This window comes from Canis lupus, chromosome 20 (assembly GCF_011100685.1).
Source record: "Canis lupus familiaris isolate Mischka breed German Shepherd chromosome 20, alternate assembly UU_Cfam_GSD_1.0, whole genome shotgun sequence".
In the NCBI taxonomy this organism is placed as follows: Eukaryota; Metazoa; Chordata; class Mammalia; order Carnivora; family Canidae; genus Canis; species Canis lupus.
This window is the reverse complement of record NC_049241.1, coordinates 183,081-204,934: the sequence shown is the minus strand read 5'-3', so window position 1 is coordinate 204,934 and position 21,854 is coordinate 183,081. Positions and strand designations below refer to the sequence as shown.

At 45.8% G+C, this 21,854-nt stretch overlaps 1 protein-coding gene and 1 pseudogene across 11 annotated transcripts in view; both read left to right on the top strand.

Moving 5' to 3' along the window:
• Nucleotides 1-3,493, top strand: part of SLC41A3 (solute carrier family 41 member 3) — a 90,758-nt gene extending 87,265 nt beyond the window's left edge. For all 11 annotated transcript variants that reach the window (XM_038565424.1, XM_038565423.1, XM_038565426.1 and 8 more), the window contains 2 exons: nucleotides 1,232-1,380; nucleotides 2,599-3,493. In XM_038565424.1, coding sequence (XP_038421352.1) covers nucleotides 1,232-1,380; nucleotides 2,599-2,808 — 359 coding nt within the window. In that variant the 3' untranslated portion in view covers nucleotides 2,809-3,493. The remainder of the gene's footprint in view (nucleotides 1-1,231; nucleotides 1,381-2,598) is intronic.
• A 5,264-nt stretch (nucleotides 3,494-8,757) lies between these two features.
• On the top strand, nucleotides 8,758-9,670 carry LOC100688116 (annotated as a pseudogene).
• The last annotated feature ends 12,184 nt before the right edge of the window (nucleotides 9,671-21,854 follow it).

Sequence of the window (21,854 nt, the reverse complement as noted above, 5' to 3'; positions counted from 1 at the left end):
ATTCTGTCTGGTGATGGCCTGCTTTCTGATTCTTAGACAGTTGTCTTTTTGTTGTGTTGTTAACATGGTGGAAGGAGTGAAGAAGCCTTTTGAGGTCTCTCTTAAAAGATTATAAGCACTAATGGCATTCATGAATGTTGTGCCCTTATAACCTAATCATTTCCAAATATAATCACATTGAGGGTTAGCTTACAACACATAGATCTGGGTCGTGGAGGGCAGCCAGTAATAGCAGCATTTTTTTTTTTTTACTGAATTTTTATTTACGTAGTGTTTCTATAGATTTTCTTGAGTTTTAGTGTCAGCTGCCAGTAGCAGTTATTTATTTTGCTTCTACTTTTTTTCCAAAGAATCTTCTTAGCTTGTCTACTTTTTCATCATGAATAGGTTTTGGAGCTCTTGAGTATTCTCACCTTTCTCTACATATTATTTTATGGTAGTGTTTTTAGCTTCTAAGCCTTATGATCATTCCTCCTCTTTCTTATTAGCTTGATGAAATATATTAACTCAGAGACAAGTGGAGACTTTTTATTGAAACTCTATTTCTGTTTGAGAAGTCAGTTGCATTCACATGTTACAGTTTTTAAAGTGTGAGTGTTTGGGGCAGAGAAGTCATACTTTTTGCAGAGTCTCAAATTCTTTGAGTGCTGAAGCCAAAAGAGAATGTGTCAAATAGATCCCAGAGGTATAGCATGAGGAAGGGGCTGCCTGAGGCCCCCCATGAATGTCCCACCCTTCCATGGATTACTAATTCCACATGCTGAGCCTTTGTTCTTCCACATTCCAGAGCTCCCTTCCACCTTAAGCCCCTTGCATGTTCTCTTTCCTCTGCCCAGAGTCCTCTCCTCCAGATTCATATGTCAGCTTATATGTCATCTTCTCTAGGGGGCTTCTAGTCTCTAGTATTCATCATACTAATATACACTTTGTTCTCTACTACCTTACCCTGGTTTATTTTCCCCTTAGAACTGGTCAATTTCAAATGATGTTTCTTGTTTGTTTCTGCTACTCACTTTTGGGGGTTTTTTCTTCCCTAAGATGTCAGTTCCATGAGGGAAGGGACAGGATTGTATCCCCATCTGCTAGAACATGCTTGCCATGTAGTAGGTGCTCAGTAAACACTCATGTAGTAGATAAATGAATGTGGATGCCTCCCGGGAGACGGTCACATGCCAAGGTGGCCTCTGCTGTCCAAAAGGTCATACAACATCCTTGGTTTTGTCTTTTCCAGAAATTAATTCCATATCAGCCCGAGTCCTGCTCTTTCTGGTGGTTCCAGGCCATCTGATTTTCTTCTACATCATCTACTTGGTGGAAGGCCATTTGGTCCCAAACAGTAAGATCTTTGTGGTGTTCTATCTGCTAGCAAGCCTAATCCAGGTAAGGATAACTATAGCAATATCAGAACAGCATTCGGTGGTTAGTTAGATTTATCTCCTTGTCCTGGGAAAGATGCTGAAGGGGTACGGGTGGTGGGTTCCTGGACATGGCAGGGTACAGCCCCCATCTTCTAAGAAGTCAACTTATGCAAGCCCAAGGGCATGATCCAGACACAGAGGCCACTCCACATTCTGCATTGCACACTTCACACTGCACATTACATACAACACATGCTATACTGCACACTTCATAAGGTACACTCCCGACAAGGAACACTCAGTACTACATATAGCATGCTGGACACACCTTACCAGAGGATCAGAGGATGATCCTGAAGTTGCAGCCAGTTGTCATGAAGCAAGTTGTTTGAGGAGATCTAGCTGATGAAATGGGCCATGCACATCACCCATCACAGATAGGGTGGGCAGAGACCCTGCTGGGGTGTTGCTAAAAGGTATATGTGGACTTTAGTCAGGGTTGGATGGTTATAAGGACATGATGAAAGAGGTCAAGCTGATGCCTGCCTCTGGGTAGTACTCTGCAGGCTGTCTGCCCAGACTAGATGGCCAGTGTCTCTCCTGGGACCAAGGTGTCCGCAGAGATAACTGGGCACTGATGGGCAATTCTAGGAGGGCAATGCTAGAACCAGGGACTGACATTTTCAAATCTCCTTGAGTTAGGACACTTGCAGTGGCTGCATGTCCCTGACTCTGAAGGATAGGCTGGGGTACAGTGAGAAACTGTCTTGAGCAGGGAAGGGGCTGGAGTCAGCCTGGGTCAGGGGACCAAGGAGCCCTGAAATGAAATGCTAGGACTGTGCAGACTAGCCAGTAGCACTTTCAGGAATGGCTTACTGTCCAAAGCTGTTCATCCAAGGGCTTCCAGAAAACCCAAATTAAAGTCCCAGTAAGGTCTGTGTCTTGAGTTTCCAAGGACAGTGAGAGGAGCTGGTGTGGCAGAGATGGTCTAACACCTAAGGATGACACGAGCAGGGCCTGACCACAGAGAGGGAGGCTAGGCAAGTATGGATGAAGGTGGCCTTTCTGCCTCTGCATGAGCTCAGAGCTGGGCATTGACCCCAAGAAAAGTGGGAGGAAGGAAACTCCCTGGAGTTGACATGGTCACCTTGGTTTCTGCCTTTGAAATCTGCTAGTGTTTCTTAGTGACACTTGGCTTTCTGACTTAGTTGTCATTTTTTGTGTGTGTCTTGCTTGCCAGGTGACGATTCTGCTGTACCTGGCAGAAGTGATGGTTCGGCTGACATGGCACCAGGCCCTGGATCCAGACAACCACTGTATCCCCTATCTCACAGGGCTGGGGGACCTCCTAGGAACTGGGCTCCTGACTCTGTGCTTTCTTATCAACTGGTTATTGAGGAGTGAAGCAGAGCTGGATGGCATCTCAGAAGCGGCATCTGGACCTCCCTAATGAACTCAGGCAGCCCCAGTTGCTCAGTAGAATTTTCCTTCACACCAGAAGGGTACAGAATACAGTTTCTCCCTGGCTGGGTCCTCAGGAAGGATGGTTGACATCCTGCCTCTGCAATGGCCCTTTGTCAGTCTGCTAATGACACTGACGCACATCTTGACTCTGGAGTTGGAACCTGAGCCTGTGAGGGTGAGGGAGGTCTGAAATCAGAAGCTTTGTTTGTGTGTCGATGTGACTGCATGTTCCTGGACATAAGTGTGTACCCCTGTGCTTGGTGAGTGCACATAAGTGCACATGTATGTGTGGAGAGCAGGGGACTCTGGCCTGAAGATGCTGAAGGAAGAGACCTGTCCAGTGCACTCAAGGGATATGCTGGCCCTGTTCTGTGTCCATGCAGCTTGGATTGGGGAGGAGCAGGAAGGAGACACCTTCTATGCTCAAGCCTCAGGACTGACCTATGGCTTAAGCACAGCCTTCACTGGGTCCAAGCTTTGTGGGCCATTCTGCTGGTGTGTCTGCAAATGTGCAACCCTTTCCAGGACAGCCTTCCTTGCACACCCTCCTTCTGCTCCTAGTACTTAATCCTATCAATGTGTTTTCTCTTTTTCTTTTTATGTTTAAGCAAAACTTCTGTTTAGATTTTAACAATCAGGGAAGTATAAAATAAAACATAGATTATATTATACTTGGCCTTTGTCTCTTTTATTTTTTTTGTATATTTTTTACTGGAGTTTGACTTGCCAACATATAACCCCCAGTGCTCATCCCGTCAAGTGCCTCCCTCCGTGCCTGTCACCAGTCACCCCATCCCCCCGCCGACCTCCCTTTCCACTACCCCTTGTTCATTTCTTAGAGTTAATAGTCTGAAATGATTACTACAACTAAGGTAATACAAAAAATAAATTTAAAAGAAAACTGAGAGAGAGTGATATCAGCAGAATGGGAGACTAGGAAGCTCCAGCCCAACTTCCCCCAATGAAAACACCAAGTAAACAACACACTGACCAGTTACATATCTGTAAAACCAAGTGAACACTCAACCAAGAAAAACCTCTGCTCAAAAATGGGGATCCCATCATGTTCCCACCTTGATACCAGGGCCTACCATGTGCCAGAGGAATGCAAATCTGGGAGAGGGGAGCAGTCGTGCTTGTGGGAGCACTGGAGTGCCCTGTGTCTTCACTCATTTAACAGATGCCTGGTAGGGGGAGCACAGGACCACCCCCAAATGCCTCTTCACAACTAGTGATTAACAGAGCAAGCTCTCTGCTGACTTGGAGCCTGTTACAAAGGCAGGGCTGTGTCCTGCAGAGGGAGATGAAGAACAGCATCAAGGGTGCCCTTCAGAAAGCAAAGAATGCACAACACCTTGTCCAGGCCTGCCCATGATGGCCTTCAGGCACCCAGAGCCCTGCGTCCAAGGGAAGCAGCTGCTGGCGGACATAGCCCTTCATGCTCTGCTGCATGATGGGAGTAGCTACTGGGTCCCTGGGGGATGTGCTCAGGGCATCCTCCAGTGGCCTGCATAGATGTCGGCCATCCTCTTATTTTTTGAACCTAGGCAAGAGCAGCTACCTAGGCATTTTGGCTGATCAAGCTGCAGACCCACCAAGAAAGTTGAGGGAGTGATGAGCAACACGTGTACTTCTTTCCCTTACCCTTTTCGTGGCAGGCACTGCGCATTTACACGGCTTTGTGTTCCTGCTGAGAAACTGCATCCTCTGCTCTTTCTCCTGGGTCCTGTAATGGAGAAGGTTTGACAGCTGAAAGGAAGGGAAGATTTCAAGTATGACCAGAGTCACCTAGGGTAGAACTAGACCATGTGCAGGGTAGGGTAGAACTAGACTGTGTGCAGGGAGTCTAGGGCAGAGCCAGATTGGCTGGCTTTTGACTTAAGGCCTGGCTCCCTGCTGGGCCATTCAGGACAGATCACTCACCATGAATCAGTGGTGCAGGCCCAGGGTCAGGTGCTGGGCAGTGCTAAGGAAGGGGGTGAGAGTGGCTGCAGAGATTTCCTAGACCCTGATGAGGCAAGGCTTCCAGTGCCTGGATGATACCAGGATCTACAGGGCCAGAGTCCTAGAAAGAGAAAATGGATGAGTGGTGTAAAGAGGAACCTGTGGAGAGCAAAGAGAGGAAGTGAAAAAGGATGAAGGAGCAAATACATTACAGGCACCATATTTTTTCATTCCTTGGAACCCCCTGAATCCACAGACTCGTTTCCAATCGACAACGCAGAAATGATTTCAGGGTGGGTGGGGGAAAGTAAAGTACAGAACTATTGGCGGTGATATCCTAGACCTCACTTCTCCAGGGTTGAGGTATCCTGAATTCCAGATGATCTGTCCCTTCCTTAGGTCCTCCCCAGCCTGGGTCTCTTCCCCTGTGTATTGTGGAGGTTGATCTCTGACTTCGTACCTACAGTTCTATTCCAATATCCATAACAGTAGGGCCACATGAACACATGCTACGCACCAGAGTTTGCCCAAGACGTTGGAAAGAGAGGATGGGGATGTACGTTCTGGAGAAGCTTGAGGAAATGTCAGAGTGTGGTGATACCAGGGGCCTGATAGGAGGCAGGGCCACGGTTGTGTGGCTGTGCTACTGGATTGGAGGGGAGCAGAGACCCCTGGATTGCTCCCCAGAGTCTCTGTCCTGGACCTGATCAATGGCAGGTGGCAGGTGAGCAGGTCCATGAGAATAAGTCTGTGGTGGAGCCCCAACAACCAGCCCCTTGACACAGCCCTCTAGAAATCCTACCATCCGAACTGGAGGGTATTATGCTGAGTGAAATGAGTCAATCAGAGAAGGACAAACAGTGTATGTTCTCATTCATTTGGGGAATATAAATAATAGTGAAAGGGAATAGAAGGGAAGGGAGAAGAAATGTGTGGGAAATATCAGAAAGGGAGACAGAACATAAAGACTCCTAACTCTGGGAAACGAACTAGGGGTGGTGGAAGGGGAGGAGGGCAGGGGGTGGGCGTGAATGGGTGACGGGCACTAAGGGGGGCACTTGACGGGATGAGCACTGGGTGTTATTCTGTATGTTGGCAAATTGAACACCAATAAAAAATAAATTTATTATTAAAAAAAGACTAAAAGAAAGACTAACAAAACAAACAAACAAACAAAAAGAAATCCTACCATCCACTGAGAACTTCCAGAGCATGTGTGCAGAGGTCGCACTAAGAAGGAAATACATTTCTACATCACACTCAGGTGAGGTGTGGAGGGTGGCAAGGCCCAAACTAGAATGGAGCACGTGCAGAGCCTCACAGCAAATAGTCTTTAATGAATCCAGCTGCACGAGAGGTCTTGGAGGAGGAGGCAAAGTGAGGACAGAGACATGAACATGATGTGACATGTCCTGTCAGTTACAGACTTTACTTCCCACCCACCACCTGGCACAGCCTACAGGTCTCCAGGCTCAGGTATCTGGGAGCGAGTTCTTGTGTCGCCACAGATTATGTGCCCTGGAGGTCAATGACAAGAAAGATCCTAACTCTTACATGCATGATTCCCAAGTGATGTCAACCAGACAGAACCGAGATTGGACATTTGATTTTGGCAAAGAGGGGAAAGTGTAGGGAAAGGTACTTTTTAGAAAGTGAGAACAGATGTTCACAAACCCCGCACACTGAAGGCTTGTTTTCTACTATTTTGTCACGAAATTATAAAGTGGACAAATGTGATTCCTACACATACCTCATTTTCTTATCTGATTTCCTATGCAACTTGCTCAGTCTCCAAATGTGCAGCTCTAACCCAACTTTCCCCAGGAAAAATCTCCCATTGGGTTTACTCAGCATTGTTTCCTACCTGGAGATTTTCCCATCTCATTCCTTCAGTCCTCAAGGTTCTCCACACCCAAATCTAGGGAAACATGGCATTAGCAATCTTGTTGTTAGGGAGGGGCCCAACCACTCCTCCTACTGTCATTGAGGGTGTGTTCAGTCATCAACTGTCTCCTGGATCTTTCTAGTGGATTCTCAGACCCTTACTGACTCGAAGCTAGAGAGCATTATTGTAAGTGTAATAAGCCAATCACAGAAACACAAATACCATGTGTTTGTGTGACCACAAGGTATGTAAATAGTCCAAGTCATGGAAGTAGAGAGTAGAGGATATGCCAGGACACCTGCACCCCAATGTTCATAGCAGCAATGTCCACAATAGCCAAACAGTGGAAGGAACCTCGGTGTCCATCGGCAATGAATGGATACAGACGATGTGGTCTATGTATACAGTGGAATATTACTCAGCCATCAGAAGTGATGAATCCCCACCATTTGCTTTGACGTGGATGGAACTGGAGGGTATTATGCTGAGTGAAGTAAGTCAGAGGGAGAAGGACAAACATTATATGGTCGCATTCATTTGGGGAATATAAAAATACTGAAAATGAATAAAGGGGAAGGGAGAGCAAATGAGGGGGAAATATCAGTGAGGGAGACAGAACACGAGAGACTCCTAACTCTGGGAAATGAACAAGGGGTAGTGGAAGGGGAGGTTGGTGGGGGGATGGGGTGTCTGAGTGTCACACACTGTGGGGGGTACCTGACGGGATGAGTACTGGGGGTTATACTATATGTTGGCAAATCAAACTCCAAAAGAAAAAAATGTCATTTTTATGAAATTTCCCCAGTGCCTGAGAGAGAAGAGAACTCTTCAAGTGCCAGCAATAATTAGAAAGAAGGACAAAAAGCACGGAAGTTCTGGACACTGGGCAATTTGGAGAGGTCATTTGATGAATGCAGAACTTCAGATGGACAGCGTTTTTCTTTCCATACTTAAAATCTGTCCCTCCAACTCTGGGTTGGCTTCTCTGTCTGGCTGAAGAGAAACCAATGAAATTTTGATGACTCTCGTTTTGCTCCAGGGAAGTTTCTGTCAACATTTTCTTCTTATCTTCATGTTTCACAAAGTTATATCACATGCAAAGTGTTGGTCCCATGATAGATATCCTGCTTGGACTTTTCTGAGACGTATGGGTTTGTAGTTCAGGTACATGAAAGACAAGTTTTCTGTCATTAGTACTTCAAGTATTTATTTCTTTTAATTCTATGTCCCGTGTTTTCTTCTCCTTGTAGTATTTCCCTACACAGATGTTATATCCTTTCTCATTCTCCACAGTTCCTGACTGTTCTCATTGGTCTGTTTTGGGTTATATTTAAGTTTGTGAAAGTCCTGGGGCGCTACCTGCAAGCTCACTGAATGCTCCATGCTCAGGAGCTCACTAAATTCCTGTGTGGTTAGCATGATTTTAATGTCTACAGTTGCCATTTGATCCTTCCCCAGAAAGTCCACCTCTCTGCTTACAGTGGCCATCACTTCTTTTTTATTTTTTTCTTTTTCTCTTGTTTCAGATTTTAGTCCTACGTACTGTCTTTGAGGTTTTGTGATATACATATAAACTGAAGTGGATTCAGTGGATTCCTACAACTCTCCATAGTAAAGTCACTTTTCTCCCATCCTTCTGATTTGGAAGGTCTAAGAAGAAAGACTGCCTTGAACCCCCTTGGTAGAGACGATACCCGGTCCTCCTCACTACCCATACAGTAGTCAAACTTCAGGAACTTGACTTTTAGGTCCACATGTCCCAGTTAAAAGAGACTTTAGACTCTTGGAATTGCACTTCAGCTAGAAATCTAAACTTAAAATTGACGAGGGAGGTGACTCCTGGAAATAGATGGCATCTCAAGGGGACAGGTCTCTCAAGTTCACAGATCAAGATCTTTTTTTCTTAAAGATTTTTTTACTTCTATATTTATGAGAGAAAGAGGGAGAGAGAGAGAGAGAGAGAGAGAGAGAGACGCAGAGACACAGGCAGAGGGAGAAGTAGGCTCCATGCCAGGAGCCCGACGTGGGACTGGATCCCGGGACTCCGGGACCAGGCCCTGGCCCAAAGGCAGGCGCCACACCTCTGCGCCACCCAGGGATCCCCAGATGAAGATCTTAAAAGAATGCTTGATTTCCTGGCGGCGGGCTCCGACCGGGAGCGCCCAGGGCGGCGGGCAGGTGGGGCGCCTCCCGAGCCGCCGCCAAGCCTCCATCAGGGACCACCGGGCCAGGCCGCCGCCGCCTCTGCAGGGAGCGCCGGAGCCCGCCGAGGAGAGACAAACTAACATACCCGCGTGTGCCCTGGGCCTGTGAGCTCCCGGGCCGCCTGGCCACTAGGAAAGACCACAAGGAGGAGGCCGCGGGCGCCGGCCTCTGACAGCAAGCTCCTCCGCCTGGGCCTGGGCCTGGGCCTGGGCCTGGGCCTCCCCGCCCCCGGGCCACGAAGGACACCCCCCGCCGGGAGTCCGCTGCCGTGTCAGATCTGCTTCAGTGACTCCAGCCCCAGTCGAAGGCCCAAGCTGCTGCACTGCAAACACACCTGCTGCTCCGTGGGCCTCCAGCAGAGGAGGACGAGCTGGGGCATCACCAAGCTGCCCCCGGGCTTCTCCGTGTCACAGCTCCCCAACGACCCCGAGGTCCTGGCGGTCATCACCATTCGGCACGCGACCCAGCACACCCCGGGCTTCATCAGACTTCCCAGCGAAGGGGTGCTACATGCTGCCCTTGCCCATCTCCAAGGAGCGAGCGCTGCTGCCCAGAGACGTGGGCTGCCGCCTGCTGCCCCGGGGCCAGCAGAAGCCCGTCACGGAGGGTGGTGACGATCCCTGGGGAACAGCAGCCCCAGCAAGGGCGTCGGGGGGACCGCCCCAGGAGGCGGCGGCGGCGGGGTGCAAAGCTCCACCTGGTCTCGGGTGTGCACTGTGATCCTGTGGCCTGCGTCCTGGTCTTCCTCCTGGGCGTCGCGCTGCACAACCCGTCTTGCATTGCTAAGCGCTTCACTGTGGTATCCTGTGGCTGAGCGGGCCTGCGGCAAAGTCTCTCGTGGGTGCCAACTAGGACTTGAGCAGCTGTTGGTAATGGGATCCCAGCGAGAAGGTGGGGGGGCGACGCTGAGCATTTGGTGCCAGCGCTGGCCTCAGGGCTGCCCCTTGATTAAGGGAAGACAATCCCGGAGGGCAGAGGAGAGGTCTCCACAGGGTGCCAGGCAAATCATTCTGAGTGTTGGTGGCAACAGCTTCGAAGATGATTGCATGCATCCTCATAAGCATTTAGGAAATGCACCGTAATTTCTGATTGTTCAAAATCATGTTACGAGAGAAACGTTTTCTACTTAAACGTCAAACCGTGCAAATGCATACGATGTGATTTTCTCTAAAGGTGGTAGCTTAAAACAAAGATGCTTTGTATACAAGTAGAATTAGTCCTGAGAATCCAGGTAAAAATTCAGCAGGGACATGCAGTGCTGGTTTCTTTCCCCTTTTTAATGGAAATCCAGTCTCCTTTAGTTGCTAAGGCTTTTTATACCTTTTGAATGGCACCCAAATTAAAGTAAGTGAAGTGGAGGGTCATTTTTTGGAAGAAAACATTTGCACAAGTGTTCCTGGTGTGTTGTGTTTTGTTAGGTACCTTCATTTTTCTTCCCTTGTAATTAGAGCTTCCTACCCTTTTATGAAACTGAAAGCCCAAAGAGGGAGCAGTAAACTGAGTAATAACAAGAAATACCTAATCCCACAGGAACCCTATAGGCCAATTGTTCTCAAGCCATCTCATGAGATAAGAATTTTAAATGTAAATATTGTGTATTTGTGTGTGCATGCATGCATGTGTCCTTTGACTTACCTCAGGTTTTGAATCTTTTCAGAAGAATCCCAGGAGTAAGACGTCATGGGCCCAAATGGGTCCAGGGTCTGACACAGTGGCCACCTCTTGGGCACCGGTACCCGCTCAGTTAAGTGTCACCCACTCGTCACGTCCAACATTTGCTCCTCTTCCGTGTATTCAAGTCCCGTTATCTGTGAGGCACAAATGGAAAGTAACAGAAGACTCTGTCTTTTCTCCTGGTTTGGAGGTGTCCTAGTAGATATGAGTGTTGTTCTCCCATGACAAACCCGGACTGACATTTTAATAGACAGTCCATGATTACTTTGTGAAAGATGTCGTGCTGTGAGACTTAAACCGTCTAGGACTCTAGTTTCCTCTTGTTGGGATAAGTGAGAAGATCTCTTGTACTTCAAAATGTTTCTACTGAGAAAAGTGACAAGGTAAACTAACAACTCACATTCCCAACTTAAGTGGATCAGTTCATCCTCAATTCTCAAATATTCTTAAATGTGTAGTGGCCTACAGATGGTTGTGAAGAAAGATCTGCTGGCATAAGTGGTAGAGATTCTTGTGCCTGGATGTGTGTGCATTCAGAAATAGCTGGGAACTTTTACAGTTCTAATTTCTTTTATGGAATTCATGAAGCAAGTGTATTTGAAAGCTCAAAGTAGAAATTAGGTTAAAATGCCATTTCATTGTGTGAGCTATTGGGCATTCTACAACAAATAGTCTAGGGTTTATTTGGTATTAATAAATTAGGTGTCATATTCACTGAATACTATCCTCTATTACGTAACCTACTATCCCATTGGGTCAGCGTCCACTTCACAAAATCGGCCAGGCTGCCGTGACGCGTTGTCTGACCTCATTTCTATTCCTCTTGGAGGAAAAAAAAATCCACCAAAACGTTGCATTAAGAATGTTACATTTCAAATAGACTTTACCCTTGGGATTTTCAGCCAGGCCATATCAGAGATAATTTTGTGAATGATATCTGCATCTGTTTATGTACAGTATGAAATGACTGGCCCTGTAGTGCAGTATGTCCTAGAGTCCAGTGTGTTAAATAGGTTGGCTACAGACAGATGTGTGTGGCCATAGAGCCCTGCGTTTCTTAGTGCCAAGCTGTAGAGTAAAATTGTCCACGTAACTGAAGGACAATCCCATGCTAGAGCTGCAGTTGAGCAGTGCAAAATTAATCAGCTCTGTGATATTCTTGACTTTACAATTTAAGCTAACAGTAATAGCAAGATCAGAATTTCCTGTGTGAGTCTTACTGACATAAGAAATATTGTTTAAATGGATTCTGTCTCCAGTTACTTGTACATTGCCTCTTATGGTGCGCTGTTGTGCACACGTGTAAGTGCGCGTGTGTTTGTGTGTGCGTGTCACACCTGAGCCTGCAGATAGAATTTTTGTAGACTGGCTGTTTCACTGTTAGCTGGCATCCCATTGCTCTGGCCACTTCTGGCATTCCCTCACAACACGAACAACTCATCTGTCCTTTGCGACAAAAGTCCAGTGACACACTCCGCCGGAATTCACAGTTGCACATGAGTGAAACATTCACAACTGAAAGCACCGAGAGTCAGAGCCGAAGGCAATCCCTGGTGGCTTCATTCTGTACATGAGCCCGTGGAGGCCCACAGAGGTAGGTGGGCCCTTGACATTCTGCAGCAAAAGGGAGATGAGAACCGCATTATAGTTTCTCTTGCTCCTTCTTATGCCTGTTGACATCTCTGTCGGGCCGTGAGCCTTTGGAGGGTGATGAATACTCTTTACAGACTCAGCTATTGCTGTAGGTTGTTTCTTTAAATATATATATATTCCTAGATACATCCGTTAGATTACTCCTTTCTGCCCCTGGACGCCGCTGAGTAAGCATCGTTAAAGTCTCCCCTCCCACCGTGGTCACGTCTAAGTCAGAGTCTCCCAAAGAGCCCGAGCAGCTGTGGAAGCTCTTCATCGGCGGTCTGAGCTTCGAAACAACCGATGAGAGTCTGAGGACCCATTTTGAGCAATGGGGGACGCTTATGGACTGTGTGGTAATGAGAGAGCCCAACACCAAGTGCTCCAGAGGCTTTGGGTTCTCACCTACGCCACCGTGGAGGAGGCGGACGGGCCATGAAGGCCCGGCCGCTCGAGGTGGCCGGAAGAGTCGTGGAACCAAAGAGGGCTGTCTCCCGAGAAGATTCTCAAAGACCCGGTGCCCACTTAACTGTGAAAAGGATTTTTGTTGGTGGCATTAAATAAGACACTGAAGAACATCATCTAAGAGATTATTTTGAACAGTATGGGAAAATTGAAGTGATTGAGATTGAGTGACTGACCAAGGCAGTGGCAAAAAGAGAGGTTTTGCTTTTGTGACCTTTGACGACCACGACTCTGTAGACAAGATTGTCATTCAAAAATCCCATACTGTGAATGGCCACAACTGTGAAGTAAGGAAAGCCCTATCGAAGCAAGAGATGGCTAGTGCTTCGTCCAGCCAAAGAGGCCGAAGTGGTTCTGGAAACGTTGGTGGTGGTCGTGGAGGTGGTTTTGGTGGGAATGACAACTTTGGTTGTGGAGGAAACTTCAGTGGTCGAGATGGTGGTGGATACGGTGGCAGTGGGGATGGCTATAATGGATTTGGTAATGATGGAAGCAACTTTGGAGGTGGCGGAAGCTATAACGATTTTGGCAATTACAACAATCAATCCTCAAATTTTGGACCCATGAAAGGAGGAAGTTTTGGAGGCAGAAGCTCTGGCCCCTATGATGGTGGAGGCCAATACTTTGCCAAACCATGAAACCAAGGTGGCTATGGCGGTTCCAGCAGCAGCAGCAGCAGCAGCAGCAGCACCTATGGCAGTGGCAGAAGGTTTTAATTAATGCCAGGAAACAAAGCTTAGCAGAAGTGACAGGGAAGCTACAGGTTACAACAGATTTGTGAACTCAGCCAAGCACAGTGGTGGCGGGGCCTAGCTGCTACAAAGAAGACATGTTTTAGACAATACTCATGTATTGGCAAAAAACTCCAGGACTATATTTGTGACTAATTGTATAACAGGTTATTTTAGTTTCTGTTCTAAATTTCTGTTCTAATTTTAGTTCTGTTCTGTGGAAAGTGCAAAGCATTCCAACAAAGGGTTTTAATGTAGATTTTTTTTGCACCCATGCTGTTGATTGCTAAATGTAATAGTCTGATCATGACGCTGAATAAATGTGTCTTTAAAAAAATATATATATATATACATATATATATATTCCTGGGGGAGGAGGGGCAAGATGGCGGAAGAGTAGGGTCCCCAAGTCACCTGTCCCCACCAAATTACCTAGATAACCTTCAAACCATCCTGAAAATCTACGAATTCTGCCTGAGATTTAAAGAGAAGAACAGCTGGAATGCTACGGTGAGAAGAGTTCGCGCTTCTATCAAGGTAGGAAGACGGGGAAAAAGAAATAAAGAAACGAAAGGCCTCCAAGGGGGAGGGGCCCCACGAGGAGCCGGGCTGAGGCCGGGGCGAGTGTCCCCAGGACAGGAGAGCCCCGTCCCGGAGAAGCAGGAGCTGCACCAACCTTCCCGGGCGGAAAGGGGCTCGCGGGGAGTTGGAGCAGGACCCAGGAGGGCGGGGATGCCCTCGGGCTCCGGGGACACTAACAGACACCTGCGCCCCGGGACAGTGCGCCGAGCTCCCTAAGGGCTGCAGCGCGGGCGGGGGACCCGGAGCAGCTCGGAGGGGCTCGGGCGGCGGCTCCGCGGAGGGGGCTGCGTGGCCCCGGGAGCAGCTCGGGAGGCTCGGGGGCGGCTCCGCGGAGGGGGCTGCGGGGCGGGAGCAGCTCGGGGGGACTCGGGGGGACTCGGGGGCGGCTCCGCGGAGGGGGCTGCAGGGCGGGAGCAGCTCGGGGGGCTCGGGGGGACTCGGGGGCGGCTCCGTGGAGGGGGCTGCGGGGCGGGAGCAGCTCGGGGGGGCTCGGGGGCGGCTCCGCAGAGGGGGCTGCGCTGCAGGGAGTGCGAATCCAACAGCGCAGGCCCCGGAGCACAGGGCGCGGGGACACAGCCCAGGATCCGGCCTCCCCCCGGGACAGGCAGAGGCCGGGAGGGCCCAGGACAGCGAGGAAGCTCCTGCCCAAGCTGAGCAGATCAGTGGCCCCGCCCCGGAGCCTCCAGGCCCTGCAGACAGAGAGTTTGGGAGTTACTGAGGGAGCTGATCCAGGGCTCCAGAGCTGGCCCCGCCGCTGGGGTTGTTCCTCCTGGGGCCTCACGGGGCAAACAACCCCCCCTGAGCCCTGCACCAGGCAGGGGGCTGGGAAGCTCCCCCAAGTGCTAACACCTGAAAATCAGCACAACAGGCACCACCCCAGAAGACCAGCTAGACGGACAAGTTCCAGGGGAAGTCAAGGGACTTAAAGTATACAGAATCAGAAAATTCTGTTCCCCGTGGGTTTTTTGTTTTTTTTTTTTTTTATTTCTGTTCACTTCCCCCACTCTTTTTTCTTCTCTTTTTTTCTCATTTTCTTCCTTTTTTCTTTTTTCTTTTTTTCTTTTCTTTCCTTCTTTCTCTCCTCTCTTTTTCTCCTTTTCCCAATGCAACTTGTTTTGGGCCACTCTGCACTGAGCAAAATGACTAGAAGGAAAACCTCACCTCAAAAGAATTAGGAACAGTCCTCTCTCCCACACAGTTACATCTGGATTACAATTCAATGTCAGAAAGCCAATTCAGAAGCACTATTTACATAGCTACTGGTGGCTCTAGAAAAAAGCATAAAGGACTCAAGAGACTTCATGACTGCAGAACTTAGATCCAATCAGGCAGAAATTAAAAATCAATTGAATGAGATGCAATCCAAACTAGAAGTCCTAATGACGAGGGTTAACGAGGTATAAGAACGAGGGAGTGACATAGAAGACAAGGTGATGGCAAAGAGGGAAACTGATGAAAAAAGAGACAAACAATTAAAAGACTATGGGGATAAATTAAGGGAAATAAACGACAGCCTGAGGAAGAAAAACCTACATTTAATTGGGGTTCCCAAGGACGCCGAAAGGGACAGAGGGCCAGAATATGTATTTGAACAAATCATAGCTGAAAACTTTCCTAATCTGGGAAGGGAAACAGGCATTCAGATCCAGGAAATAGAGAGATACCCCCCTAAAATCAATAAAAACCGTTCAACTACTTGACATTTAATAGTTAAGCTTGCAAATTCCAAACATAAAGAGAAGATCCTTAAAGCAGCAAGAGACAAGAAATCCCTGACTTTTGTGGGGAGGAGTATTGGGGTAAGAGCAGACCTCCCACAGAGACCTGGCAGGCCAGAAAGGGCTGGCAAGATATATTCGGGGTCCTCAATGAGAAGAACATGCAACCAAGAATACTTTATCCAGCAAGGCTCTCATTCAGAATGGAAGGAGAGATACAGAGCTTCCAAGACAGGCAGGAACTGAAAGAATATGTGACCTCTAAACCAGCTCTGCAAGAAACAATAAGGGGGACTCTTAAAATTCCCCTTTAAGAAGAAGTTCAGTGGAACAATCCACAAAAACAAGGACTGAATAGGTATCATGATGAAACTATACTCATATCTTTTGATAGTAACTCTGAAGGTGAACGGGCTTAATGACCCCATCAAAAGGCACAGGGTGTCAGACTGGATAAAGGATCTATCCAACAAGTGGACTTAACAATCCTCAGTATATATGCCCCGAATGTGGGAGCTGCCAAATATATCAATCAATTAATAACCAAAATTAAGACATACTTAGATAATAATACACTTATACTTGGTGACTTCAATCTAGCGCTTTCTATACTCGATAGGTCTTCTAAACACAACATCTCCAAAGAAAGGAGAGCTTTAAATGATACAGTGGACCAGATGGATTTCACAGATATCTACAGAACTTTACATCCAAACTCAACTGAATACACATTCTTCTCAAGTGCACATGGAACTTTCTCCAGAATAGACCACATACTGGGTCACAAATCGGGTCTGAACCGATACCAAAAGATTGGGATCGTCCCCTGCATATTCTCAGACCATAATGCCTTGAAATTAGAACTAAATCACAACAAGATGTTTGGAAGGACTTCAAACACGTGGAGGTTAAGGACCAAACTGCTAAAAGATGAAAGGGTCAACCAGGAAATTAAGGAAGAATTAAAAAGATTCATGGAAACTAATGAGAATGAAGATATAACCGTTGCCGCAAAAGCAGTCCTGAGGGAGAAATGCATCACAATACAAGCATCCATTCTAAAACTGGAAAGAACTCAAATACAAAGGGTAACCTTACACCTAAAGGAGCTAGAGAAAAAACAGCAAATAGATCCTACATTCAGCAGAAGAAGAGAGTTCATAAAGATTCGAGCAGAACTCAACGACATTGAGACCAGAAGAACTATGGAACAGATCAACAAAACCAGGAGTTCGTTCTTTGAAAGAGTCAATAAGATAGATAAGCCATTAGCCAGCCTTATTAAAAAGAAGAGAGAGAAGACTCAAATTAATAAAATCATGAATGAGAAAGGAGAGATCACTACCAACACCAAGGAAATACAAACGATTTTAAAAACATATTATCAACACCTATACGCCAATAAATTAGGCAATCTAGAAGAAATGGACGCATTCCTGGAAAGCCACAAACTACCAAAACTGGAACAGGAAGACATAGAAAACCTGAACAGGCCAAAAACCAGGGAGGAGATTGAAGCAGTCATCAAAAACCTCCCAAGACACAAAAGTCCAGGGCCATATGGCTTCCCTGGGGAATTCTATCAAACGTTTAGAGAAGAAACCATACCTATTCTACTAAAGCTGTTTGGAAAAACAGAAAGAGATGGAGTACTTCCAAATTCGTTCTATGAGGCCAGCATCACCTTAATTCCAAAACCAGACAAAGACCCCAGCAAAAAGGAGAATTACAGACTAATATCCCTGATGAACATGGATGCAAAAATTCTCAACAAGATACTAGCCAATAGGATCCAACAGTACATTAAGAAAATTACTCACCATGACCAAGTAGGATTCATCCCCGGGACACAAGGCTGGTTCAACACTTGTAAAACAATCAATGTGATTCATCATATCAGCAAGAGAAAAACCAAGAACCATATGATCCTCTCATTAGATGCAGAGAAAGCATTTGACAAAATACAGCATCCATTCCTGATCAAGACTCTTCAGAGTGTAGGGATAGAGGAAACATTCCTCTACATCTTAAAAGCCATCTACGAAAAGCCCACAGCAAATATTCTCAATGGGGAAGCACTGGGAGCCTTTCCCCTAAGATCAGGAACAAGACAGGGATGTCCACTCTCACCACTGCTATTCAACATAGTACTGGAAGTCCTAGCCTCAGCAATCAGACAACAAAAAGACATTAAAGGCATTCAAATTGGCAAAGAAGAAGTCAAACACTCTCTCTTCGTCAATGACATGATACTGTACCTAGAAAACCCAAAAGCCTCCACCCCAAGATTGCTAGAACTCATACAGCAATTTGGTAGTGTGGCAGGATACAAAATCAATGCCCAGAAATCAGTGGCATTTCTATACACTAACAATGAGACTGAAGAAAGAGAAATTTTTTTTCTATGTGAAGAGAGAGAAATTAAGGAGTCAATCCCATTTACAATTGCACCCAAAAGCATAAGATACCTAGGAATGAACCTAACGAAAGAGGTAAAGGATCTATACCCTAAAAACTATAGACACTTCTTAAAGAAATTGAGGAAGACACAAAGAGATGGAAAAATATTCCATGCTCATGGATTGGCAGAATTAATATTGTGAAAATGTCGATGTTACCCAGGGCAATTTACACGCTTAATGCAATCCCTATCAAAATACCATGGACTTTCTTCAGAGAGTTAGAACAAATTATTTTAAGATTTGTGTGGAATCAGAAAAGACCCCGAATTCCCAGGGAAATTTTAAAAAAGAAAACCATAGCTGGGGGCATCACAATGCCAGATTTCAGGTTGTACTACAAAGCTGTGGTCATCAAGACAGTGTGGTACTGGCACAAAAACAGACACCTAGATCAATGGAACAGAATAGAGAATCCAGAAGTGGACCCTCAACTTTATGGTCAACTAATATTTGATAAAGGAGGAAAGACTATCCACTGAAAGAAAGACAGTCTCTTCAATAAATGGTGCTGGGAAAATTGGACATCCACATGCAGAAGAATGAAACTAGACCACTCTCTTTCACCATACACAAAGATAAACTCAAAATGGATGAAAGATCTAAATGTGAGACAAGATTCCATCAAAATCCTAGAGGAGAACACAGGCAACACCCATTTTGAACTTGGCCACAGCAACTTCTTGCAAGATACATACATGAAGGCAAAAGAAACAAAAGCAAAAATGAACTATTAGGACTTCTTCAAGATAAGAAGCTTTTGCACAGCAAAGGATACAGTCAACAAAACTCAAAGACAACCTGCAGAATGGGAGAAGATATTTGCAAATGACGTATCAGATAAAGGGGTAGTTTCCAAGATCTATAAAGAACTTATTAAACTCAACACCGAGAAACAAGCAATCCAATCATGAAATGGGCAAAAGACATGAAGAGAAATCTCACAGAGGAAGACATAGACATGGCCAACATGCACATGAGAAAATGCTCTGCATCACTTGCCACCCCTAGTTCGTTTGCCAGAGTCAGGAGTCTTTATGTTCTGTCTCCCTTTCAGATATTTCCTACCTATTTCTTCTCCCTTCCCTTCTATTCCCTTTCATTATTATTTATATTCCCCAAATGAATGAGAACATATGTTTGTCCTTCTCCGATTGACTTACTTCACTCAGCATAATACCCTCCAGTTCCATCCATGTTGAAGCAAATGGTGGGTAATTGTCGTCTCTAATGGCTGAGGAATATTCCATTGTATACATAAACCACATCTTCTTTATCCATTCATCTTTCGATGGACACCGAGGCTCCTTCCACAGTTTGGCTATTGTGGACATTGCTGCTAGAAACATCGGGGTGCAGGTGTCCTGGCGTTTCACTGCATCTGTATCATTGGGGTAAATCCCCAGCAGGGCAATTGATGGGTCGCAGTACTAGGTATTTATCCAAAGGATAAACATAGTAATTTGAAGGGGCACATGCACACCAAGGGTTATAGCAGCATTATCAACAACAGGAAAAATATGGAAAGAGCCTAGATGTCCATCAACAGATGAAAGGATAAAGATGTGATATACATATTATATACAAATTATTATTTATATTTATAGATATATAAATATTAGTCATCAGAAAATGAAATTTTGGCATTTGTAACTACATGCATCAAAGTGGAGGGTATTATTATGAGTGAAATAAGTCAGTCAGAGAAAGACAAATTATTTTCTTCCACTTATATGTGGAATTTAAGAAACAAAACACATGAACATTGGGGAAGGGAAGAAAAAATCAGATGAAAATGGAGAGGGAGACAAACAGTAAGAGACTCTATAGGAAACAAACTGAGGATTACTTGAGGGGAGATGGGTGGGTGGATGAGGTAACTGGGTGATGGGCGTTAAGGAGGGCACTTGATGTCATGAGCACTGGGTGTTATGTGCATCTGGTGAATCACTAAATCCTGCCTCTGAAAGTAATAATACATTATATATTAATCAAATGGAATTTATTTTTATTTATTTTTGTTTATTTATTAATTCATGATAGACACAGAGAGAGAGAGAAAGAGGCAGAGACATAGGCAGAGGGAGAAGCAGGCTCCATGCTGGGAGCCCAACGCGGGACTCGATCCCGGGACTCCAGGATCGCACCCTGTGCCCAAAGGCAGGCGCTAAACCTCTGAGCCACCTAGGGATCCCCTCAAATTGAGTTTAAATAAAAAAAAAACAGAAGCACTAATTCAAAAAGATATATGCAGACTCAATATTATTGGAGCTATAAATACAGCAGCCAATTATGGAGGCAATCCAGTTTTCCATCATAGCTGAATGGATAAAAAGATGTAAAATATATATTGTATATATTCATTTGAAAATTACATTTATAAAGAATGAAACCTTGCCAGTTGTGACAAATAGGTGTATCTAGAGGGTATTAGGCTAAGTGTAATACTTGAGAGAAAGATAAATACCATATGATTGATTTCAGTACATGTAGGATTTAAAAAACAAAACAGAAGCAGATTCATAGATACAGAGAACAATCTGGTGACTGCCAGAGGAGACGAGGATGGAGGTAGACAAAATAGAGAAAGGGTGGTCTTCTAGTTACAAAGGGGAAAATTCCATTCCAGATGTTTCCGTTGAAGACATAGGGAATGGGCTCAGCTGATGAGAGGATGCAAAGAGGGCCCCCGGCGTTGTCTGCACACTAGACGCTCTAGAGTTGGTTGCTGAGTGGTTACAAACTAATACCACCCTCTTAGCGGTGAGAGCAGTGCCCCTGCCTGTGGATGTTTCCTGACTGAGTAGGTCGATACTATTGGAAGACTCATTCCAGAACATTTCGTTTTTCCATCCTGGTTGTTGTCATTTCTTCTATTCTCTTTATTCCTGTTTGCCTCACTTGACAGTTGCAGGTGGGGAGGCTGGTTTCAGCTTGGGGTGGGTGCAACCTCCCCAACACAAGCCATGCAGCTGCTGAACAGGGTTCCTGCCATTTCTTCCAGCCCCACTGGTGGGTTCCCCGGCCCTCTGGATAGCTAATACTACAGTCCGATGGCTAGATTAATGCTGCTCTACAGGCTAACTCAAGTCCTCAACATGCTTCATTTACAATTATGTGGATGCTTTATTTTAGGAGCCTTTCTTTGAAAGGGCCACATAGCCCTACAGATAAATGACCTGCTGGGCTGTGTAGAAAATATTGTTCAAATGTTGCCAAATAATTGACTTTGTAAGGGGGGTATTAAGCTGCTGTTTATAAAGCTGGATGTCTAAAAAGCATTCTTGCTTGCTCTCTCTGTTGTACATGGTGTCTTAGCAAGTCCCGAATTTTTCCAATGAACCCGATTTCAATATATGGCATTTTTGTATGCCAAACTGGTGGCTTGTCCTTTGTATATATGGTAATGCTGATTTTATGACATCTGTTAAAACAAATTGCTATGATTCCAGTTCATAGAACGAAAAAAAGAGAATGTTTTATTTAAATTCCATTTGCCAAAATACATTATCACACCCAGTGTTCTTTCCATCAAGCACCCTCTGTAGTGACCATCACCCAGTTATCAGGTGCCCTTTCATGCAGCAGAAATGTGTTTGGAACGGGAAGCCTTGTGTAGTGGTATGAGTAGCTCTCATGGTTTAGCGAACATGTGTCCCTGGGAAGTGGCTTTAAGTGCTTCCAAGACTTTGTTCCCATTAGGTAAGAGAATAGCAGAGGGAGCTGGAGTTGGGTCC